The following is a 25,624-nucleotide window of genomic DNA, read 5'->3' on the forward strand; positions in this document are numbered from 1 at the left end:
ACAGTAAAACGCTTTACAGAGCTGAGGGGAACTGCAGAATTGGGTGATAATTCTTTGTGGGTTAATCACAATGAGGTACTCTGTTCACATTAAGCTCAGTGGCCACAAACAGCTACATGATGCACACAGCTGAAGAGTATATACAGGGGCCAAAAACATTGAGGCTCAAAGAAACGGATTTAGGCATCAACAAACAGGCCCATGGACACAGTCTTACTATAAATTATTAAAAAAGACTGAAATACATTACAGCTTAAAAAGCTTCATGAGTCAGACATTCGAAATGTTTAAATTCTTCGTCAAGCTTCTGTATTTCTTGGTTTTGAAACCATTTTTCCAAGCTTCAGTTTTAGAAAGAAATAGACAAATTGTGACAAAAGCAGATACCAAACTACGCTCAGAGGCCTGGTGAGAGTGAGAAATCCTTTTTTATAACAACATGACTCGCACAATAATTCTTCTGTTTGTTCTGTTTACCTGCAATGTCACATTGACCTCTAACCTTCTGTGTGCTCCTCTCTTCCTGGTTTTGGTGATCTAGCATTGTAACACTTGCTCTCTCACGCACGCACGCACGCACACACACACACACACACACACACACACACACACACACACACACACACACACACACACACACACACACACACACACACACACACTAAAAGATGGGTAAGCAATGTAAATCCTCAGATACACACAAGCAGACACAGAATTGTCTTGTTTTGTTTTGTATCATTGCTCTTGAAATCAGTCGTGTAATGGTGAGAATAAACTAAATGAAAGATAGAAATAATGTATTTAAAATGTTCTCTGTGTCATCATATGTTTGTGCTGTGAAGCATGCTGTGTCTTTGTCGGTCAGTGTGTCTTTTCTGTATTTCCACTCTGTCAATTGTTTTCGTTTGTTTGTGGCAACTTATAATTTTTTCTGATTAATTTTTTTCCATTTTCTTTTTTGTCTCTGACCGGTCCCTCCTTCGCTCTCCTGAACTGCTCCTTCTTCCTGTCGCTCTTTTACACCCTCTGTTTTCTCCATTATCTCTCTCCTTCCTGTTTATTTCCTGCTCTTTTTCTCCCTTTCCCTATTTTTATATATCTCCTCCTTTCTGGCATTTCATTCTTTTCTGTACCTCCCTTGCTTTCTTCTCATCTCTTTTTGTTCCTGTCTGTCCTCTCCTTTCTTTTCCTATTATTTCATCTTCTCTTCTTTTGCCTTGCTTTCCTTTCCTCTATATTTCCCTCCCTTTCCTCCTCTCTCCAGAGGAACATAGTGTAATGTGTCTAATGGTCCCTAAACCACTAGACAGCTTTAACCTGCTCAAGGTGAAGGGGAAAGGGCTCACACAGAAGGTCCTTCATGCTAGCTGTGAATGGTATGATTCATAGATAGAAAACTACTTGGCCCTAGTCTAGTTTTCTGGTCTAGTTACCCGACAGTTCATCTTTAAAGTACTACATAATTTCCATATAAAACATGCTTACTAGCTGAATTTCTATTAGTTAAAAAGACCTGACTAACATCTGGTTAATAGGAGCTGTAAGGTCATGTAGGTGCTGCCTTTAAAATTTAATGGGATGTAGGATAAGTATGTGACTATAAACCATTTAACCTGATGGTGTAACTGCAATGGAGTATTAGGGCCATACTGAAGACAAATAAATAATAAGATTGTTAGAATAATGTAGTAAGATTACGAGAATAAAGTCATAAATGAGAAGAAAGGCATAATATTATGAGACTTAAGTCTTAATATTACTAGAACAAAGTCATAAAAGAAAATAAACTCAGAATAGTGTGAGGGGAAAAAAGGAAATGCGTAGCAAGGAGAACCCGTCCACTCTGTCTGCCTGGTCTCAAAATCTTGATTGAGAATCTCATTGTTTCTTGAGAAACTAAAGACCCCTTTGAATATCACGCAAATCGCATTTGACCACTACCAAAAATGTCCTCCGTATAACAGGCAACGTCTTCCGAGTCTGTGTGGTTCTTTCTTCAGAATAGACTCTTACACAATCTGTTCTGAGTCCTAATACTTAAGGGCTGAAGTTCCAAAATATGAAGTATTTCTTTATTTATGAAAGCTGTACTAAAGTAAAACTCATTAGCAATTCCAACACATAGGCTTAAATTATTTACTATATTCTCATAAATTTACAGATTTTTTTGTAATATTATTTTTAGTTTTTATGACTCTATTCTCAAGATCTCAGTCATTATGTCATCGGTAACACTGTTGTATCAACAGTGAGTTTATTTGAATCGTTTAAGCTTTCATTAAGTCCTAATAATTTTCAAACATGTGTTGCCTCCACTGCAGATATATTTAGCAAAAGTAGGGTGTTCAAATATAATATAATATAATAATTGATGGCAGGTTTATTCATGTAGTTCTTAATTTTACATTCAGTCTCAGGGGTCTTGCAATGAAAAGAAAAATTCTGCATCATCATTTTAACTTCATAGTGTTGTATTTATACAGTAGATGATCTTTAGGTGTCAAATAAACAAATCTTGATTCTCAGAGTATTTTAAATATTTCAAAACATGTCGTAGTAGAAAAAACCCAATATAGAATTTAGAGAAAACTTAGTGTCTGTCTGTCTGTCTGTCTGTCTGTCTGTTTTCACTGTGTTTGTCACTGTAGGTGTCTTTGAGTCTTTGCTGCCTGGCACAGTAGAACATCATGGGGCATAATGTGATTTTCAGTTTGTCCCATTGTCCTTTTCTCCTGTTATTTACCTCCTCCCTCCTCTCCTTTCTCCCTCCATTCCCCCGTCAATCCATCCTCTTCACCTCTCATCACCCTTCCTCCTCCTCCTCCTCACCAGGCTCCTGCCTCGAGATTCTTCGGGGAGAAAGTCCGGCTCTTGGGGAGGCCGGGAGCGACTCAGCGTCCCCCATGTCTCCTCGGACTAGCAAGAGCCGCATGTCCATGAAGCTGCGACGCTCCTCTGGATCGGCCAATAAGACTTGATGTATCCAGGTTACTTTGTATAATGCTGGACAACAAATACTAGGTTTTTTCCACCTCCTACCCTTACAAGGTTTATTCAAGAGGAATATTTGGCCAATCATTGCACTTAAAGTAGTTAAGACTGTCACAAATGTAAAATGTTCTTCTCTTGGCTAAATACACATACATATTATTTTCAACAGGAAAAATGTTGGGCAGTGTTGAGGCAGAAAACAACAGAAACACCATGCGTGTCAAAAGATTTGGACTCATCCTCTCACCTCCAGTATGACGCTGTTCTGATCAGCCACTGACCCTGAATGAACAAAACGCTCTTGTCGCACAGTTGTACTCTGAAAAAAACACAATGTAGATTTTGATATTTCATGGACTTCACTATACTGTAACCTTATTTTGAAATTGCTCACAGCTGCTGTATTTATTCTCAGCTTCGCTCGCGCAAAAACCGCCAACAGTTGAACGAGGGCTGCAGCAAGCTGCCTGTACACTGCAGTATTACTTCATAATCTGTGCCATGTTAAAGATTGCAAAAGTCTAATTTGTGCCACATTATACACGGTCTTTGGAGAGCACATGTACTGACCCCTGAACAAAGAGCAGAGTCTCCTCAGTCTCTGTGTTTTGTAGTTGCTGCGGGGAACTTGTATATTTGTACTATACCGACAGAACTATGAGTTTTGATATATGAAAACAGAAACGAGTGATGACGGTGAAGAGTTGCATGGAGAAAGCCAGATAAAAGTCTATTTTTGTTCTCGGTGCATCATCAGGCCTTTAAAGATAAAAAGGCAGCGGTAGCTTTCTATTCAGTCCTCGCAAAATGTAAATAGAACCTTGTTCATTTGTTAACACAAAAAAAAATACATCTTTTGGACGTAGCACTCTCTGGCCAAAACTGTTTTCTGTTTGCATTCAGCAACAGAGCTCCTCTGAACTTAGAGACTGAAAGTGGCACAAACCTTTCTCTGACTGGAGTGACGTAAAGAACAGAGTTACTGTGTGAAGAGTAGTCGTGATGGAGTGATGATTTGTTCTTCGTAAAGGAGACAAAAGCATTTTCTAGGGAAAGCTCATCAAACAACAAACACCTGCTACTTATTTCTGTCTCATGCTGTAAAATGTGGACAAGCACTGACGTTTCATTACATTTATTTAATTTTAATTTTTTTTAATTGACTGTAAACTGTGTTTTGCTCCAAACCAGAATTTTGCTGTATTTTTAGTCACTCTGTTGTCTGATGCAATGGAATCACAGCTTCTCTTTCCTTGTTCGAGTACATATATATATTTGTGTGCCTGTGTGAGTGTGTTTGTATAATATGTGTGTGTGTGTATATACATATATATATATATATACATAGTAGATATATGATTATCTATATGTACAGAGTGAGGAGGCTTTTTGTGTATACTCTATACTGTTCTGGGAGAATAGCTGTCGAAACCTGGTTTAACCTCAGACCACATATCTGCTAAAAATGAGTTGACACTACACTAGATTATATGCGTCAGTAGTTAAAAGCCAGTTTGCACTCCTTTTGGAAACTAAAAGTTAATCTCGTTGTCGCTCAAATACTTCACAGTTGATATGTCTGACCTCGACACCACAGCCAGACTGAGGAACAATTCAATTAATTTGAATGAATGGATGCATTTTTTTCTCCAAAATGAGTTACTTTAACATCGCTTTATCTAACATGTACTTATTATGATAAACTGGGGCATTTAAGGCCACGTCTCACCTGATAAATACCAGTGAGAGAAGATTTCATTCGTATTTATGCTTCTTTCACACTTGAGTTACTGCGGCCCAGTGTTTTTCTGTTTGAGGCATTTTAAGGACGGAAAAGGAGGAAAATCGAAATCTGCAAAAAAGCGATACTGTAGATAGACAGCCAAAGAGGGGAAGCAGAGAGAGAGAGAGCCTGTCGACGTGTCCTCACGGAGAATCTTTCTGTCGTCTCTTATATTTAGACTCGTCCCCAGGTCCAGTTCAGGGATCAGCGTGTTATCGCAATCCAGAAATTTAAACTAACACTACATATATATTTTCATGTATTTAACTTTCTTGTTTAAGCACTCCCTCAATTTAGCTCAACTTTAAAAAACTGACAAGTTATATTAGCAGAATTGGGTGAAGTGTTGAAGCGTTCCCTGTATAAATGAGGTTTTACTGGGTTTATCAGGACTGAATGTTCCTCCATTCATTTAACATGAGGGCTTGTTTTCTTTTTCCATATCCTGATCCCTGACAAAAGGAACCATGTACATGAAGTTCTGTATATGGAAATATAGATGTAAGCTTTTGCATTTTATTTCACTGCTTGAAGAAAGTGTATCCACAGCTGTATTTTCTGTTACTGTTTTCGTTTTTATTATTATTATTATTTCAGCCATAGTGTCTCTGTAGAGAAGAAAGGGATTGTAAAAAGTTGTTGTGACCCCTCTATGGGGGTTGAAACTGTTAACTTTAAAAGAAAAAAAATTTGAGGTCAAATTTATGTTGTGTTACTTTGTGTGTGGATATTGAAAGTCAGCTGAGATAGAATAGTTTAAAAGTCGTCCCTTTTAAATTATTGTATGTTACAGTTAATATTGCTGAGGTTGAAGCCCCGTTGTGTTGGTCTGTTGAGGGATCGAACAGTGGCACGCTGGGACTGATCTGTACATGTCGTATAACGTACATGTCGTGTACGTGTCCCAGTTAGGTCACATCCTGTAAACAACCTGAACCTGTTCACGTGATCATATCCCAGGCTCTGCCCCCTCCACCTAAACCACATAGCAGCACAACGCCCTGGTTACTTACACTCCTTTATTGTAAAATACAGAGAGTCCTGATGCTGCTTAAACGTCCTCTGAGAACAACGGGGAAATATCAGACTTCAAATCGGCTTTTCACATTGTAAATACTCCTGAGGATCTCATGTTTGGCATGAATCTGAAAATATCTGCAACTGTACTAAACTCGGATGTGCATGTTTTTTTTTTTTTGTTTAAAAAATAAACCTGATTAGCTGCAACCAAACAAAAAAGAAAACGTAAGTTAGCCAAAGCCTGGCAGCATAATCAAAAAGCTCATATCAGCTCTCCTGAGACCCTGTGACTCAAGTTGTTACGGTAGAAATATTCTCTCTGGCCCAAATCTGATGTCTTCATTGAAGAGGATCAAAATGTCTTGTTTTGCCATAACATTTCTGTCCATTAATAACAGTTTGGAACGCGTGTGCCTGATGTAGATAAAAAGGTGAAGGCTGTGATTGATACGGGTTCAGGTGTTGTCCGCACGTCAGTTTGGGGACGAGGCTGTTGTATGTGACTACTGACTTATACATACTGCATGACACCAGTTCAGTACTAACTGCCTGTGTTGACCATGTTACAGCTGTACCACAGCACACATGCACGCTTGCACATACATACTCCTCCATGTGTTACTGTCAAACCTGTAGTATGTAAACGGGTGATGTCTGTGTCCAGACGCACGGAGAGCGTGGATGTGCAGTGATGGAATTTAACAATAAAAGATTTGCACCACCCAACTGCTGCACAGTCATATTTATTTATATATATATATTGTGTGTGTGTGTGTGTATTCAACTTCAAAACAGTCGGACATTGATCATGTGTTACCATTTATTGACAATAGCTAAGAATAGATTTCACATTCAACTTCCCACATATCAAAATAGTCCTGTATAGGCTCTTCAGCATTACAATAACATTTTTAGCATCATGAAGGCATTTAGCAGATATCTGAACAGTAACTTATCATCATTAAACACAGAGGACATTTTAACGAGCAGTACTAACATTACATGTTCCATTTCTGTATGAAAATATTTTATAGCTGAGAAGTAAACTGACACATTTACTATAAAAGGCATATTATGGTCGGATGATCGACTATTTTCTCTTTTTATGTTACTGTTCTTTTACTGTACATGAAATTGTCCTCAAACTAGAGTCAGGACATTGATTGCAGGTGAAGGAAGGTCACTTTTTAAATGTGATTACAGGTATTATGGTCTGGCTCTGTGAGACACACAATACCGGTCAGTAACGTAACCCACTGCGCTGCTGCAGAACATCGGTGTAATCTGATTACTTTGCCACAGAAATATGCTGAACGTGAGTTTAAACATCTCATAAGTAGATGCAAGAGATGCTGAAAAGAGAGCTCATACTCTTTGTGAGTACAGATCAGAGATACGCTGAACATGAGCTTAAACGTGGAGAGTGGAGAGAACCGTATATACGTATAACATTCTTCATAGAGTGCAGGTCTAATAAGAAGCTGAAAAGAGAGTCCATCATCTAGTGTACAGATTAGAAATAAAAACAATGTCCGTCATGATTGTGTGATTGATTTTAACCCCTATAACAAATTAAATCCTGAATTCTTTCCTAAAAGATTTAATGATAAAGGATACTTTCTTGAAATGCCATTATAATAACCCTGCTTTTATTTTATTTAATTGATTAAGGATTATGCTCAGATGTCTAGTCAATGAAATTAAAAACAAGATCCTTTCATATATGATAATAGTAATACAATCCTGCTTGTTGACGTGTGTTTGCGGACGTGGTTTCAGCACCACGGACAGAGGTTTGGGGTCAGTTTCAGAACCTTGGACAGTTACATTTAATTATGTGGCGTCACGACCGTGGACAATGTGTGACATCATCACAGACCGTAGTTAAACAGCTTACACGTCATGTTGCTCAATAATCGGCGATCGCGGTCCTCATCCTGTTACACACCTGATACACTTGTTGTCTTACAAACACAACTGAAGCAAACAGGCCTCTACAGAACCAGAGTTAAATATATCACTACTAACCGCGGCTATTCGTCATTTTCCCGAACAGTCGTGTTGACTTCGGTGTGAGTCCCTACGGTCTCACGGTCATCTGCAGCAGCATCACCTGCCGGTTCTCGGTGGGGTGAGACTTGTTGATGTGTCTCGTGAGCCCCGGTGAGCTGAAGAACGTGGACGGACAGTGTTTGCACGTGAAGATCTGCTGCTGCTGCTGATCACACTCCCCGGTGCCGCTCTCCTCCCGGTGCGCGTGGAACACCCCTCCTCCTCCTCCTCCTCCCGCCAGTAACTCGTCCCTCATCGCGTGCCACAGATGATGCTTGTCCCGGATTTCTACCGACGGGAAGCGCGCGCCGCACAGGTGACACAGGAACACCTGGCTGCTGTCGCGCGCCTGACCGTACGCGGACGGGGGCGGGGACGCTCGCGCTGTCGCCTCGTGCGCGGCCAGGTGTTTCTTGAGGTAAGCCTGCCGCCGGAACTTCTTCCCGCAGTACCGGCACTCGTACACCTCCTCCTCCGGTAACGACTGGACGAACGGTAAGTGCGGATGTGAGAGAGACGGCGGCGGCGGCTGCTGCTGCTGCTCCTCCGGGTTTCCGTTCAGCAGCAGCAGGCTGGGCGGTGGACTGTCCGCCGCTCTCACCTGCTGCTGCAGCTCCAGGCGGCTCTCCCCCGGGAGCCGGTACCGGGGCGGGGAGGAGTCGTAGTGGGGAGGCGGCGGGAGGCTGTCGGTGTCGGGGCTGTCCCGGGAGCGAGCGCGCAGCAGGAGCAGGGACTGTTCTCGCCTGATTCGGGAGCTGTCCGGTGCCCGGTGGTGCTGATTGGCGTGGACGCGCAGCAGCTCGTTCTCTTTGCCTTCCATCTCTACCGGCGGCCGCTCGTGCTGGAGGAGCCCGCGCGCCTCCTTCAACGGCTGGCTCTTGTTGTTGGTGGGGGTCTCTGCTCCCTGGTTGTTCACCGGACGCGGTTTGTGCCACCGGCGGTGAGAGGCCAGGTTGGCGGGACAGCTGAAGACCTTGTCGCACTCGGGACACCGGTACTCCACGCGCACGATGCGGGAGCACTTGTGCTGCGCGAGGGAGAACGGGTCCGAGTACTCCTCCTTACACAGCTGGCAGATGAACTCCCGGAGCGGCTGGTTCCCGGTGGACACGCACTTCTCCCGCTGCCTCCTCATCTCCGGACTCTCCTTCTTGATCCGCAGACCCAGCACCGGAGAGGTCGTGACCTCATCCTCGAAGTTCAGCTTCCGGTTCACTTTGGGTTTCTTTGATTGGTTACCGGCGGACTGTTTGCTGTGTCTCACGCGCTGATCCGGTTCGAGGAACGAGCGTTTCCTCTCCGCGTGCTGCTGCTCCGGGCTCATCAACGTCATCGGCGGGAACAGGTGCACGTGGGTCATGCTCGGGTCAGAGTTACCGTAGGAAGGCGCGTGGTGGCGGCTGCTGCCTCCCGCGAGGAGCCGCTCTATAGAAGCCGGTGTGGAGCTCACCAGGAACGGCAGCTCCGGTAACTCCGGGCAGGAGGATGAGGACGTCAGGCACCTGCCCGGGAGCACCGGCAGCTTCTCGGGGTCCTCGTGCCGCTCCAGCATCCTCGTGCCGACCGGTTTCACGGGGCTGCAGGACACCGGTAACGACAGGTCGCGTGGAGGCGGAGGAGGCGGGAAGAAGCAGGAGAAGTCGGGACCGTCCGGAGTTAAAACGTCCACCTCGCTCACCTGCTCCTCGGTCTCCGGTAACTGCGCGCGCCGGTCCGCCTCAGCCTCCAGCGCGGACTCCACGTGCGGGCTCCACGCCTCTCTGACACCGGCGGGGGCCTCGCGGAACACCGGGAGCAGTCCATCTGTCCGGTCAAACGGGGAGACACTCAACACGTAGTTCTCCTTCACCGGAACTCTGGTCGCTTCTGTGTTGTTGCTGTTGCTGCTGCTCCCGTCGCCGTCGTACGGTACAGATGTGTTGTTGTTTCGGGGCCGGTAGGAGGCTGAGCACCGCCGGGTCCTCTTCACCAGAAATCCTCGAGGCATGATGATGGGCACAGAGGAGCTCAGCGCGTGGCACCAAGGACAACAACTGTTGTCTCAGCTCACTGTCAAGTGTCTGAAGCTTTGAAGTGGAGAGAGGGAGGGAGGGAGGGAGGGAGAGGGAAAGAGAGAGAGAGAGAGAGAGAGATGGAGAGGGGGAGAGTGACGGAGAGAGAGAGGGATGGAGAGGGGGAGAGTGACGGAGAGAGAGAGAGAGAAATTGGGGGGTAGAGGGCGAGATAGAGGGAGAGTAGAAAGAGAGGGGGAGAGTAGAGGCAGGGAGAGAGATAGTAGATGGAGTGTGTTTGTGAGAGAGAGAGAGAGAGAGAGAGAGAGAGACTAGATGGTTTGTGCCGTTATCCGTATTAGGACTTCGCATTGACTTCCATTTATTGTAGAACATAACCGCGAAAAACTCATGTGTAACCCTTTTTATATAGGGTCTGTGGTACACACACACACACACACACACACACACACAGAGTAACAAACACATACACAGTAACACACACCAGCGCACCCACAAAGTAACACCCAGAAAAGTCTTCTCACTTCTTGAATGAAATATCAGACCAAAGATCATTCCACACAACCACCAATGACTAAAACAACTAATTTAATCACTGTGATTAAATTCTGTATTTTGTCCAGTTCAACTCCAAAAAAATGTCATCTCCGTATTTCCCGAGGCACTGAAATACTAAAGTGACACTCGTGTTAAATAATAAGTCTGGAATTATGAGGTCTCCTGAGTCTCACACATGCATGAGAACAAATATTAACATATGGTTGTATTAGTTCAAGTGTAATAATATATCAATCTAATTGAGAATAGGGTGAGGCGCAAGGAATCTTTGAAGTTTATATCTTGCATTCGTCCTGATTTCCTTTATGAACGACTTAATTTGTGCTTCAGGAAGTTTGCTCAAGACAGGAGACAGAATTTTTTGTTCAAGACCAAGCTGTGAATGAATTGATGCGATGGCTGCCACTTTACATTTGGTGTCCTACAAACTCACGAGGGAGGCACGTCTCTGTGTGTGTGGCAGGGAAACTAAGAAAACAACCAATCAATGAATCATTATCATTTTATGCAAAATAATGATAATCACTTATTGTTCTGACACCTGAGCATCATACATGCAAACGTCTCTAACACCTGAATGTGAACAGTGGCTTTAATTTCCTAAAGGGATCAATGCATTGTGGCATTTTTTTATTACCGTATATGATTTAAAATGTAATGTATCCACTGAATTTCATCCCAGTGGGTAGATCAGAGTTGAAAGTTTTACTCCTGTATTTTAAGGTGCCCTCTACCACTGCAGATTTACTATTCAATGAATAGTTGGTACATCACTTGTGCAATGCAGTTTATGACAGTTTGAGACGATAGTCAGACTTTATGCACCAAGCAGCAACAGTTGCCCTTTATTAACAAAGGGAGTTTTTTTAAATGTACTGTTGTGTTGACATGAATATTACATTTGTATTCAGAGACAGTGATTCATAAATTACAAAATCATGGTGGTGCAGTCATGTAATTTCATCAGTTATTTTGCAAAGTAACCTGCTGCCGTATGAGCCTCTGTCCCTGTAGCACATAGAGGAACATGCACATGTCTCTGACACCTGATCAGATCGGTGTGTTCCCTCAGATACAGATCATTTCGAAACACTAATGATCGTCCTGCTCAACATCTGATTATCAGTCTTTTCTTGCTGTTGGTGGGAAGACCAGGGGCACTGCTTGTGTGTGTGTGGGGGGGCGTGTGTGTGTGTGTGTGTGTGTGTGTGTGTGTGTGTGTGCGCGCGCGCGCGCGCGTGTGTGTGTGTGTTTATGCGTGTAGGGCCTATTCACACCCGTCCTCCCCCACCAGAAGCTGCTCTGGCTGATAAGAGATCGGAGAGAGATTCATCTATCCCTCCATCCCTCCATCCATCCATCCACCCTCTCCCCCCGGGGGCTCGGCCGGCCCCTCTGCGGGCCAGGCGCTCTATAGCTCGGCCAGTCGGCTCAGGCCAGGCGGCGTCGCTCCCTGGAAATCAATCAAGGCGTGTGAGCGTGAGAACGAGCTTGAGGGTCGGGCTGCTGGCTGGACGAGGGCCGCCTGGGGAATAGAGAGCGGAACGGGATGAGTGGTGGAGGGTCACAGAATAAAAACTAATTAGGCTCCTGAATCTTTAGTTTGCTTGTTTCTCTCCGTACTGGTCCTGGTTCAGCTTTTATTGAGCCCAGTGACTGGAACAGTAAACAAGTGAGTGACTGAAGCTTCTGCTCACTTTCATCAGATCAAAGTCATGAAATCTCATGAACATATATAAAATAAAAAAATAAATAAATCTAAAACTACTTATATGAGCGAAAAATAAAGATTTTTTTTATCATTTGACAAAAAGACCGAATGTAGACTATTATATTATATTATTATGATTTAAATTCTCACATTTTTGACCTACATGAGTAGTCTTTCTTTTTTTTTCTATATTGTTATTAACCTTTCAGCAAGTTTACATTTCCCCCCCCCCCCCCCCCCCCCCCCCCCTCGCTGTGTATCTAGATTCAAGATTCAAGATTTTCTACTTGATCAGTCCAGACATCATTGCTCGTACTGAAATTCTTAGTCTTGGTGTCAACTCAAATTTACAAAGTAGCAAAATAGTTAGAATCACATGTCACAATAAATCACAGTTAAGTCACATGTTACAAAACCATGAATATTGGCTATGGGCAAAAGACATATACATATACATTTAGACAGTTAATAATTACTGTAATGATTTAAAACGTGACATTACAATATTTTGAGATACCCTTCTTTTATTTTACCACTACACAGCAGATTTACACTTCAATAAATAGTTGATACATCCCTTGTGCTGTCCGAAATTACAGTTTGAGTCCATAGTAAAACTAGCCTTAGTTCAACTAGCAGCCACAGTTTAAGATGTTTATTTTGTTATTTACAAAATGATATTTTTCATAAATTTCTGTGTTAAATATTACAGAAATATTCAGAGAAAGCGATTCATAAATTGCAAATTCATAATAACAACAGAGCAGGGCTGTGGCAGTGTTCTACCTTGAGGTTAAAATAATGAAACTTCGTCTTCTCAAAAAGCTCAGCAGGCTGATGTGGGGGTGTACTGGGCAGAGCAGCTTTGAGTAAAAACAGGGGAAATGTTCTCAGTCTCCTGGAAGAAATATGGATCCACAGACAGTCTGGAGAGGCTTCCAGCGAGATGTGTGTGTGTGTGTGTGTGTGTGTGTGTGTGTGTGTGTGTGTGTGTGTGTGTGTGTGTGTGTGTGTGTGTCTTTTGCATCACATCAGTGGGCAGTGAGGTGGATAATCCTGCAGACTGCTGAAAATGACTCTATTGATCTGTGCTCCTCTGTCACAAGCCTTTAAGTACTGCAGCATTATACAGCTGAGCTGTCTGTCTGTTTACATAGAGTTTACATCTTTACTGATGGGAATCCTCTTTGTACGTGTGTCAGTGTGTGTGTGTGTGTGTGTGTGTGAAATGTCTGATAATAAAACTCTCAGACTTATCACACTTCACTTGTTAATTAAGAGCCTATTTTTAAGGCTACAGTGAGAATATAGGTTTAATATAGGATTAATGATTATGGGTGTGAACGTAGCAAATGGAGGCATAACGTAGCCCTATTTGATTTGGTGTGTTCACCCTGAGATGGCTTTAGTTGTTGGCCTCATGAGTCCTTTCACTTTAACAAGTTCTGTCGGTTGGTGCTGTTTCTGTTAGAAGAACAGAACGTAGGTAGTGCTTTACAGCTTTACTGCTTTACTGCTTTACTGCTTTACTGATGGCAACATGTTGAGTTGAGACAAATAAATCATGATCTTATCCAACCAGAGGAGACAGCCTCACAAACATGAAGCGCTACAAGAAATCATTCTTTCAAACATACAGACACAGCACGCTGACCTGTTTTTCATATATCTTTTATATTTGTTCTTTAACAGTCCTCCTCACGTCTCAGTACCATGTGGTTTTTATGGGATTTAAATGTGTTTTAAATGTGATTTCTGTGTGTTGAGCACCGTTGAAAAATAATTTTCGGTCACTGATGGGATCATCTATCCATCTAAACGTTTTGACAGAGAAATAGGCTGATTTTCTGCAGGACAAAACGGTTCGTCTGTGATACTTCACATAGTTTCATGAGAAAACTTTACAAAGTAAATGTTATAATGAACTCAGCAGGTGAGTGAACCCGGAGTTTTCATTTGCTTGATGCTGTTGTCATACAGAAGATTTCATGAATCCCTGTCAGTTTACTGCTGCTTTGCTCCATCCTCATACTTCAGTTTATTTGGTTACAGTCACCATCACGTTTCACTAAAGTAATCACGTGTCGCCCTCTAGTGGTGAAAATACCCCAGAGCCAAACAGCTGGGGCTGCTTTGTTGGCGTCTCAACCCAAACTGTGAATCAGAGGAACAACATCTTCACTGGATGATTCAGTTAAAGTTTTAGCTTCAGAAGTTAGAGGCTGTTGTCTGACACCATCTAGTCGACAAAAAGAAATCCACCTCAAGGTCTACTTTATACTTAATATTGGACTGAACTAAGACAAATAATAACGATGATGATAATAATAATAATGATGACGATTACGTTATTCATTTAGCACCTTTCAAAACAAAGTTCAAAATTGCCTTACAATAACACAGATGATGCCAGTAATGAAATCCAAAACAGAAACTCTAACCAGATTAAATGTTATTGTTTTAACCAAACCAACAGTTGAGACGAGATGCAGCAGATATAAATGATACTTAACATGTTTTTTTTCCGATCACTTTGAGAACTTCTTGTCTACGTGTGTATAAAGCTTCACATCTAAAGTTCATTCTTGACCATTGAATGATTTAGGTTTCAATTTCAATGTGAGCCAACCGCTACAATACAGAAGTGACGATCAAAAGAAATGAATGAAAAAGATCCCCTCAGATCTTACCATCTCGCAGGCTGCTGCCCTGTGACTGACCTCTGACCTCCCTGCGCAGGAGAGACTAAAGACCATTGTTATTATCATGACACTCAAATGCACCCTGCTCCTTTCGCTATCTGAACTATCACACTGGTGATCTGTATTAAAACAGGCCTGTATTTTGAACAGAAAGAGCTTTGTAAACCGACTGTGGTCCTCTTACTCCCCCTGCTGACACAGATCTGCTCTCTGTATGTTCAGCCCTGTCGAAGAAGAATGGGACGGACAGTAAGACTATACAACCGGCTCTGCTCCTAGTAAAAACTACATTCACCACAAGTATTATGGACTGCACTTTAACACTTTAAGTCTCTACTGTGCAATATTCCCTCTGCTATATTCATCTGTCTGTGCAATATCAACGGTTCATGTGCAATCCATTCACTGTAAATATCCTCACACTGCTTATATTTCTTCCTGTCTTTACACTGTATATACTGGTTTGATTACATTCATATGTTTCTATATTTCTATATATTTGATATATTCCTTACACTTAAGTATTGCATGTTACTTATTACTTGCTGGTGTCTTTTTGACTCTTGCTGCTGTAATGCTGCAAATTTCCCCATTGTGGGACTAATAAAGGATCATCTTATCTTATCTTATCTTATCTTATCTTATCTTATCTGTTGCCTCCTTGGATTGATTCCTCTCAGTGACCCACAATGCACTGGTCCCCGGTGTTGAGTCATTCTCCCAGACAGTGTGACCCAGAGAGTGGGTGGCCTCATTAGATGTCTGTGCATCCAGGGACCAGCTCAGATGAGGTCAACCTCCTCTGAGTTCCAAGGAAAGAAAAACTTGACTCAGGTTTTCTGTTGCCCACTTGTGCTAAACGACAGGAAACTAGAGCGCTGGATCTCTGCAGGGTCATCACTGTTTTCTCAGTCTGTTTCGTAAATCCAGTAAACTTCAGGTTCTATGAAATAAAACGTCAATCAGCAAAGGGAAGTCCACACTGCTGACTGCATAAAGCCCCATAGCTCACGACAGCAGACTCAGCAAAATTCAGGAACATCAACACATTAGCTAACAACACTCCTGCAAACTAATCAGATCTGAGCCCAGCTATAGTCCCTATGAAAAGCTGACACAAATGTTAACTGTGCTGTTTGTGAATTAGAAGCTACAACTGTTTGAGTTAGCCTCTGATATTTCTTCACAGGGTGGAAAACATGAGTTTTTTTTATATTCAATAACATATTAGGAGTTAACTGAATGAATGACACATTATGTTTTAAATCTATTTCTTCTTTCTCTTAAGAGCACGTACATACTGTATTTCCCCACAATGTTTCAAAATGTTAAATTCAACCTGTTCAGTCTCAAACTACCACAACCTTTATTCTGGTAAATCTGTTGTAAATGTGAAATAAAATAATAAAATCTTACTTGTGTGTCTTTATGATATGTTATAAGCAATTGAGGGAGTATTAAGATATTTAACATAAGTATGACTTAAGTAGGCTACTCAAGAATATTAAGATACTCTTTTGAAAATGTTGGGAAGTTTGATCTGTAACATCTATCCATTCATTATCTATATCACGTATCCTTTGATGGTCATGGGGGAGCTGGAGCCAAGCCCAGCGGACACTGCATGAGAGGTGGGGTATGTCCACTCATCACAGAGTTAAACAACCATTCATGCTCACATTCACACCTACAGTCAAGTCTTATATAGACTGCACATCTTTGGACTGTGGGAGGAAGCCGGAGTACCCAGAGAAAATCCACACAGACATAAGGAGAACATGTAAACTCCAGCGAGAAAGACATAACTCTCTCAATACTTTCTCTACCCACTGTACCACCGCGCCTTAATATGTGAAAATACATCATATTTTACAAATTGATCATTTGCTTTTTTACATAAAAGTAACTTGAAATTGGAACTTTCCAATAAATGTGATAATATAACAGTAAAAGCTCACTCTTTTTTCATCTGTAACCTTTTTTATTTCTGTATTTGCATTCTAATACTATGTTGTCATCAAATAGCTTTTAATTGTTTCTTACACTGTTTGCTTTCTATGTTCAACCTGTAAAGTACCTTGTTACTGTGTTTTGAAAGGGGCCATAAAAATAAAGTTTATTATTATATTTATTTATTTGATTGTTTTTCATTTAGTTGTGGCTCCAATAGATTTGAATCCCTCCTGGACAAGCAATGTACCAGACAGATGACTAATTCAAATACAACCCAACAGAAGGTGTCTCAGTGACATGTTGAGCCCCCTTGTGTCACCAGAACAGCGTCAGTGCTCCTTTTTATAGATTCAACAAGTCTCTGGAGGGCAGCAATCAAAGCAGCCATCTCATAATTGAAGTGAAACAACAACAGACATAACACCACTTGACTGTGAACGTCTCCAGTAAATACAACGGGAAGTTTGCCAGACGAGAAGTCAGGCGGCAGCTCGAAGCAGGAAGCAGGAAGTGCAGAAAAGGGGAAGCAGGTGAAAACGCAGGTGAACATGGTGAAACTCCACATCATCTTGAGGTTTCATGTCCCACATGTGATTTAATGAGTCATCCTTCATTTTGACCCTTTACCCCAATATGTTACTGTGTGTGTGTGTGTTGCAGGTGATTGTAAGTGATTCATCATGAGTCATTCATAGTTACATGACTGCTCATGTCCAGAATGCCCAGGGATTCCCACCGACAGACATGCACAGACATTGTACATGCAGGTGTAAATACAGTCACACATTACTGTAACAATGACTATTCTTCTAGTGAGCATTTTCAAGAGAAATCATTGTCACATGCTCTAGTTTACATCTTTTGAGTTAAAAAGCAAATACCTTCATCTTATAATGCGGTTTATCCATTATATCCTAAATACATCAAACTGTTTCATTAAACCCACTATTATTTATGTGGTTAATAATTAAATTAACTGGTAAATTTGATATATAATCTCTCCATTGTGTTTGTTGTGGTTTGTGGAAAAAACTGCTGCAATCAGGCAAACCTGGATAACAGAGTTTACACTCACCTTTCATGTTTTTCTCTGGTGTAATCTGACTTTACATTATTTTTATTGTCATCAGGAGAAAGAGGCATGCAGCTGCCAAGGAAATTATCTGGCATTCATTTATCTGAGTTACTTAGGTCTATATTTATTCAAGTAAAAGCTGATATAAACACATTTGAAATGTCAAATCCCACTGTTAGGCATTAAGAAATAAAGCCTTAAGAAATGGCCATCATATAGCAGATCACTACACATCTTACACAATACACAGTTCATAAATGCATGCCTACACACACTGTACATATGATACAAATCTAAATATATATTATATATTTATTTTTCACATGCACAACTAGACTTTTACACAGCTCTGTAGGTTGCTGAAATACTGAGATGAACTATATTATAGCTAATCAATCTGCATAGAGGTAAATCCTTCTTGTGCAAAACCCCAATGACAGAACTTTCATGAACACAACTCATCAGACTTAATACTGGTACCTCTCCGGTGTTTTTTCAGTTGAAGCAGTACCTGTCCCCTGGTTTTCCAGTTGAAGCACATTCCAATGTAATAGGTAATGTGGGGAAATGTTAATGACTCACCCTTACATTTAGAGAAGCCTGTAAAAGTCTCTAAAAGTAGTGATTGCATAAGAACATTTATTCGCTTTTGCAACTATATTTACTTCTTTCCTCGTCTTAGGCTGCTGCTAAAACGTTTAGAGGATTTTCAGCATTTTAGTAATAGTTTTTCTGTAACCTACTGTTTTAAGCATTGGTTGTTTCAGAATGCATAATGGACAAATGTCCCTGTTAGTCAAGCTGCACATGCTTCCAGTCAGAATTATTTAGTCTGACTGCTTCCAATCGTATTTGCCTCATTTAAACATATCTGTATATGCAGCCTAGTGCTTTATGTCAGTGTCTATCACCGTCAATGCACACAGATGTTACAGATGTTATGGTGGTTTGATCCCTCTTTGGGATATTTATCAAAGGCTGTTTGTTGCAGTAATAAAGGTAAATGGTGTTCGCTGGCTGTAGAGATTTGCTACATACTTCTAATATACTTGAAATATTGAATTTCCACTGTACAATCACATACAACCAGGGGCGGGACTACAGATGGCACTGGTCCCAGCTGAAATCTGATTGGCCCCTGAGGATACAAAATGTTCTGCACCGAAACTTTAATAGTTGAAACACAATGTATTTGCATATGTGTGTTTGTGTGTGAATATGCATTTTCCTGAGAGGAATCCTGATATGTTGCTCAACAGTTGCTATCGTGACAGTAAAAATGTGCTGAGAGCGAAGCCTGAACTTCCCAGTTGAACTGGTCACACGGACTGAACAATAGGATGTAAAACAAGCCTGGAGTTTCCCCCAGGCCTCCAGAACATCACGTTCAACCCGCTGTTTGTTTTTAAAGGGAAAGAGCACAGCCTTGTTGAGAACTTGGACTTCTTCCATTTTATCTGCAAAGGACATGAATGAGTGATTTGATACTGGGTTATTAAAGGCACCATGAAAGAACCAGTGGGCGTTTAAGCCACTTGTCAGTACAAACATCTGCAGGAGTGTTTTTCACTCTGTGTAGAAATAACTGCATGGCAGGATGTTCAGCACAAGTAGTGAATGTACCCATAGACAGCAGGCAGTGATATAATCTGTGTGTGCATGAGAATCATGATTTCTCAGAACAGACATAAGATCAGATATGAACAAGAACTGTGTGTCCCTGTGTTCCTCATATTATTGACTGAAATCACTCTTCAGGTTTTGGAGGAAACTCCTGTGCAGACAGGAGTTCTGCACAACCCCCACACCCACCCTGCAGGTCGACGCACCCCCTCTGACACTGAGGGGCTGCAGAACAGAACAACTTCTACTTTCTTGTTTTTACTTCAGAAAGACTGAGGTGAGTCACGAGTTTGCCAAGGGACATATCAGTCAACCGTTGACTAAATAAGATCCTTCTGTGTATTTTAATTAAGTTAGAGCTAAAATAAAATGTAAAAAATTCAGCCTTAAAGCATTTTAAAATGCCTTCATATCTTGTAGTAATATAACAATATTATATCTTTATTTTCTAAACATAGTAGCTGAGCTTCACAAATAAAAACAACATAAAAACCACTAAATATATAAAACCAAATGAAAAGTAAGTTACGAAAGAATGAATAAAAGAATAAAAACCCTAAGCATGTGACAGAAATGTAAGCATGTCATCCTAATAAAATAATAAAAGCTTGCTAGAGTGATCAGCAGGGAGATGCTGGCAAAGGTAGAGACTTTAAGGACTTTCCAGGCGTCCATACCTCGCTCATATCAAAACAAAAAGTCATCAATGAGTGATGAGTCATTAACCGACACACAGGGCTGTTATATAAAACATATAAGCTTCAAGATATTCCCGACTTTTTGACTTGTAAACTGCAAATCCAGATAGAATACTGAATATTAATTCTAACATAATTGGGATGTTTTAGGGTTGTTGAAGATTTGGAACTTTTTCTTTCCATCAATCTGTGGTTTGTTTTTAAAGGCTACTGGCTAGTTGTTGTCTGGTTTGGTTGCATGGCCAATTACCTCCAACAAGGAAATTGTAGATCCAAATCAGGGGGTGGATCCAGGAGGCTTATTTAACTTATTAACGTTTTGCAACCTCTCCATGGATTTCACGGAGAAAGATTCATGGTTCTTGATGGAAAAGTCAGTCATGTTTAAGGGACAGATATCTGAGTGTGTGCAACCTGGACAACTTACACAAACAATTTCCATGAAACTTGGTGGAAGGATGCAGTTTGGGTTAGGAGAGATCAAAGAAAATGGAATTCCCCCCCCCCCCCCCCCTGTGTGTGCTCGATTGCACGTAGTTATGCAGGTTTCTATGCGTGCCTTGTGTGTATGCAGAAATGTGTTAAACTGTGTAACCATGCATTTACAAATGTACTTTGCCAAAAAAATACCATTATTACTATCATTAGTATTGTTATTGTTGTTATTATATACAATTGTATTGGATTATTACTTCTATAAATAACTTCTGGTTGTGAATGGAGCTTATACAAAGACAGTGCACGTTTGTTTTGAGTCGCAGAGTCTGCACTGCGAATGTAAATGTGTATATTTGAGGTGCAGCAGATGCAGCCTGCAGAGTGACTGTGCTCTGTAGCTTCCAGACTGAGTCGTGTGTTTATATGTGTCTGTATAGAAACCCCCTGTTGGAGCCAGAGATCTGCGCGCTGTGTTATTCTAAGTGACAGTTTTCTGGAAATCCCCCACCTAGCTGTTAGCTCCGCCCCCCGCCGCCGCAGCCCCACACACACACACACACACACACACACACAGACAGGGAATTTACAGACTGCTGCACAACTCCGCCAGGGTACACAACCAAGCGCACGTCGTTTCCGCGATCAACAGACGCAGCAGCAGCCATGGACCTGCACCGGACCAGTATATTGAACCAGATGGATTACAGCCGGGAGTCTAAAGAGGGGAAGCCGCCGGTTCAGGCGACGGAGGAGCGGCTCGACAGCGGCCTGGACTCCCTGAAGGAGGAGGAGTACCAGGCGGTGGCGGCCGAGATCCGGGGGCTCCAGGTGAGCTGTGATCCGCCGCAGCACCGACAGAGTCCCGCTGCAGGAGAAGAGCAGCCGGAGTGGAGGACACAGGTCACGGAGGACGGAGACACGTAAGTTTGAACAGGGATACGGCTGTGGAGTGTAACATAGCGGTGTGTGTGTGTGTGTGAGTGAGAGAGAGAGAGAGAGAGAGAGAGAGAGAGCTGCCGGAGGTGTAGCTGCAGCAGCGGAGCAGGCCCTAGCTCGGCTCTCGGAGGAAATAGGATCCTTCCCTGTGGGAGTGAGTCGCTCCGGCCTGTCATTACAACACACAGGCCTCACACACACACACCACTGTATTGGTGCTTATGGTGCTAACAACACACAGAGGTGCTGTCCGCTCGGTTCATGGCTGGAGCTGCGGTCAGCGCCGCTGGAAGGGGCCGTAAACAAAGGGCCATTATCAGGGGGGAATCTACTATGGCCGCGGGTCAGGCTGGGAAAGTCCCAGGCGCGCCGCCAAGGAATCCGACGGACGCGCGCATGTGAAGCGAAGAAGACGGAGGAGAAAAAAATAGAAAAAAAAACAGTGAAAAGTCTGAGGCCGAAACACGACCCTGGAAGAGACGGCTGCGGATTACTGCTGCAATAAGAACCAAAGAGAATCACGATAAAAAATAGTCCCCGAATATTTTACAACATTCTGATTCCTCCGCGGGGAAAACTTCGCGCTGTCTTTAAACAGCTGACAAAGCTCGTGCGTGATTTGTGATCTGACATCAGGTCAAAGTTGAACTTGTGTAATCAACTAAAGAGCAGTTTAATTAACGGTAAACAAACATGGAGTAACGTTGCGCCGATCTGACCAAAGCACGTGTTTCCATGTCTAAAGGCACTGCAGGGGGGGGTCTCAGTGCGGGGGTCAAAGGTCAACATCTACTGGAGCTTTTAGTTATTTATTTATTTACTGAAACTACTGTCTTAGGGAGTAATGCAGGAAACGAACTGCTCACAAAACCACCAGACTGAATGGAGTGTATTCTGTTTAATATTATACAATGCAATACAAAATTTTTAAAAAATGAAATACTGTGACAGAAACTGCTGTATTATAAAATCCACTGATGTACTTTAACTCGGATTTATGTCAGAACAAGTTTCCTTAAAGTTTCCTCCAGAGGACATTAGTATACGTCAGTATTTTGAGGGTTAATTTCTTCATTATTAATTCGTCTTATATAAAATAATTTGTTTGCATCCATCGGACATTGAAGTTTAAGTATTAAAGCAGCTCGTCATTGTTCAAAAGCAACAGTGATATATAGATTTAAAAAAGGCAATCATATATATATATATATATATATATATAAATTGTATGGTAAATGATTATATGATTACATTTACATTATATGTATAATTGGCAGTGTTTCCTAAGATGTCGCGAAAATAAACACTGGTATCGATATGTATCAGCCAACCGATAACTCGATCAGGCTCTTTACGTACTTAGAAAATGTGAAGTGGCTGTGTGCCACTGGTTTCCATGTGGAACATATTCCTGTTGTCTTTTACATTAGTTTTTGTTGTGTACGTGTATTTTAACTGGCCTTCTACCCTCCTCCTCTGTCTCTATAGGCTACTTCACCTGGCCATCATCCACGAGGCCAAGGACTACATCAAAACCATGATCAATGTGTCCAAGAACACAGACTTCCTGAACACACAGAACGACCTGAGACAGGTACGTGGTGGACATCACTAAAGAGAACCTGCTTCTGTTTACTTACTCATAAAGACTATCTGTTCCACCAGACTGTACTGTAGCAACAAAACAAGTTCATGCTTTATATCTGCCGGCTCAGAAACTCACTTCTCTTATCATAATCTTCCTCCTCCAGACTCCTCTCCACTTAGCGGTCATAACAAACCAGGCCGACGTGTGTCAGCAGCTCGTGGCGTCTGGCTGTGACCCCACGCTGGTGGACAACAGAGGGGACACTGCCCTTCACATTGCCTGTCGCCATGGCAACCTGCTGTGCTTCAGTGTCCTCACCCAGTACAGTCAGAAAGACCACCTACACACAGTGATGGCTGCCTGCAACTATAATGGTAAGATTTTCTTGTAGGAACAAGTGTTTTGTCTGGTTAAGTGATGGGATATTGGACTATGTTTCTGTTATTTTCCCACTTTGGACACAGTGGTCTAAATAACACTTAATTGTCAACATTAAAACTAAATTAGTTTGCACATTGGGTAACAAAAATGTTTGAATTTGAGAAGGCTCAATTACAATGTTTGATCAAAATAAAAAACTTTGCGGTGATGGCTATTTCAACTCTGTGGTGTGGCCCACCCACACTGCATAGAAACAGATGTGACACTGAATAGTCTGCAGCTTGTCTTGGCTGCTAGTTATAAGGAGGAATGGAGGGCAAAAGCAATTATTTCTGCTTCTGTCCAATATCCCTGAACACTGTGGTTCAGAGGAAGGAAACCCGTAGGCGAGTAAGGGGAAACCGGTAGCTTTTCATAGCACTACATCCTGACCCTCCTATTCCATGGAATATAATGTTAGATCGTAAGGCTCCAGTTGGATCTGTGGAAGGGTCTACTTTTTTAATCATACACAGACATTCTTAAATTGTTGGTGGGTTATTTACAGTTTATTTTGGGAACCAAACTTTCAGGATATTACTTTTTTTTTAAATTGTTTTCATATTTGTTGCCATAGTTTTTCATATTTGCATTGAGTGCATATCTAAGCTAATAATTTGTCCAGTTGATATCCATTTGAAATATCTTGTGACCCATCTTTGGAAGCTGGACTCTCCTGCAGAGCTGCTGTGATAAAACGACATGTACTGGTCCGTAGTCAGCTGTTTAACTGTTGCCCTGATCTATTGTGCAGGTCAGAACTGCCTCCACCTTGCTTCAGTCCATGGTTTCCTCTCACTGGTGGAGAACATGGTGGAACTAGGAGCTGATATTAATGCAAAGGTAAACAACACCATATGGAATTACTGACATTTTGAGGACCCACACTCGGCCCTCTTGTTGTATTTTTGCTTTGCCTCTGTCCCTGTGCTAATACCGTCTCTCCCTGTCCTGTAGGAGCAGCATAACGGTCGTGGTGCACTCCATCTGGCAGTGGATCAGCAGAATCTCTCACTGGTCAAATTGCTGCTGAAAAAAGGAGCAGACCCCAACCTCCTGACCTCTGGAGGCCACACCCCCTACCACCTCACCTACGGTTACGGCAGTTGCGACATCAGGGAAGAGCTGTACTCGCTGACCAATCCAGACCTGAGGGAGCTGCCTGACAGCGAATCGGATGACAGCGAGGAAGAGGAGGACGACAAGTCTGACGAGGAGGTGCGTGTTGAAACGGCAGAACTTCCACTGTACATTGTTTGGTATTATGAAATGACAGAAAATTCCCCGCTTTGTGCTTAATTTTTTGTCTTTGTCTGCAGGTGGGTTATGACGACATTCACTGGAATGGACAGTAGCAGGAAATGGGACAAGAGAGGGGAAATTACAGAGGTGTGTGGCTTTGATGACGACGGTAAAAGACGGGAGAGACGGCTCGTCTGCTGCTTCCTGGAGCGACGTCACAGGAATGTGTGGCTGACACGGTGCAGACGTGACCACTGACAAAACGGATCGGACAGGCGGCTGCGAAGGCAAAGACAACAAGAGACTGGTAGCCGAATGAACCAGCGAGCCTGCTCCGCCGGAGAGCGAACACATGATGTGAACACACAACACATTATGGTGGGATGGCACCGCTGCATTATAAGAGAATCGCTTGCATTCTGTGGACATGATTGTCACAAAAACACATCCACCCACACAGATGTACCTGCAACAGCTCTGTTGTATGATATTGTAAATGCTGTGTATACTAAGATGTATTTTTTATGGAAGCTGTGAATGTGTACAGTTGAGTAGGTTGTATATGTCAGATAGCAAACAGTCCAGCACACTCCAGTTAAATTAAAAGACTCATATTTAACAGTGAAAACAGTGTGTGTGTATATCTGTGGGTGGGTTGCAGCCGAGATACTTGCATGTATACAATTCAATAGACATTAATTACAATATAAAGATCCTACGAAATCAAGCATATAGTCGATCTAACAATATCACAAGGCTTGAATTATAACGGAATTATTTTAACCACATGCCTCTACTGCCGTCAGAGTCTCTGTTTAAAGT

The 25,624-nt window shown here is 42.2% G+C and overlaps 3 protein-coding genes across 11 annotated transcripts in view; 2 read left to right on the plus strand and 1 right to left on the minus strand.

The window, feature by feature from the left end:
* Positions 1 to 6,517, plus strand: part of ralgapa1 (Ral GTPase activating protein catalytic subunit alpha 1) — a 77,668-nt gene extending 71,151 nt beyond the window's left edge. For 7 of the 9 annotated variants that reach the window (XM_034576771.1, XM_034576773.1, XM_034576776.1 and 4 more), the window contains one exon: positions 2,833 to 6,517. In XM_034576771.1, coding sequence (XP_034432662.1) covers positions 2,833 to 2,978 — 146 coding nt within the window. In that variant the 3' untranslated portion in view covers positions 2,979 to 6,517. The remainder of the gene's footprint in view (positions 1 to 2,832) is intronic. The other 2 variants (XM_034576775.1, XM_034576777.1) reach the window with 2 other exon arrangements.
* Positions 6,517 to 9,909, minus strand: LOC117756346 (insulinoma-associated protein 2). The gene has a single exon (XM_034576787.1). It carries the CDS (start codon positions 9,831 to 9,833, stop codon positions 7,875 to 7,877), a length of 1,959 nt encoding a protein of 652 aa, XP_034432678.1. The 5' UTR covers positions 9,834 to 9,909; the 3' UTR covers positions 6,517 to 7,874.
* Positions 9,910 to 21,031: 11,122 nt separating this feature from the next.
* On the plus strand, positions 21,032 to 25,430 carry nfkbiab (nuclear factor of kappa light polypeptide gene enhancer in B-cells inhibitor, alpha b). The gene is made up of 6 exons (XM_034575621.1): positions 21,032 to 21,536; positions 23,041 to 23,146; positions 23,304 to 23,514; positions 24,315 to 24,403; positions 24,518 to 24,778; positions 24,880 to 25,430. Exons 1-6 carry the CDS (start codon positions 21,280 to 21,282, stop codon positions 24,913 to 24,915), a joined length of 960 nt encoding a protein of 319 aa, XP_034431512.1. The 5' UTR covers positions 21,032 to 21,279; the 3' UTR covers positions 24,916 to 25,430.
* The last annotated feature ends 194 nt before the right edge of the window (positions 25,431 to 25,624 follow it).

This window comes from Hippoglossus hippoglossus, chromosome 22, assembly GCF_009819705.1.
Source record: "Hippoglossus hippoglossus isolate fHipHip1 chromosome 22, fHipHip1.pri, whole genome shotgun sequence".
NCBI lineage: Eukaryota > Metazoa > Chordata > Actinopteri > Pleuronectiformes > Pleuronectidae > Hippoglossus > Hippoglossus hippoglossus.

Bases quoted from the DNA above. Each gene is read 5' to 3' on its own strand.
- LOC117756346 (XM_034576787.1), bottom strand. From the start codon at position 9,833: ATGCCTCGAGGATTTCTGGTGAAGAGGACCCGGCGGTGCTCAGCCTCC.
- nfkbiab (XM_034575621.1), top strand. From the start codon at position 21,280: ATGGACCTGCACCGGACCAGTATATTGAACCAGATGGATTACAGCCGG. The intron at 23,515-24,314 runs GTAAGATTTTCT...TCTATTGTGCAG, and splicing joins GGCTGCCTGCAACTATAATG to GTCAGAACTGCCTCCACCTT. The intron at 24,404-24,517 runs GTAAACAACACC...CCTGTCCTGTAG, and splicing joins GAGCTGATATTAATGCAAAG to GAGCAGCATAACGGTCGTGG.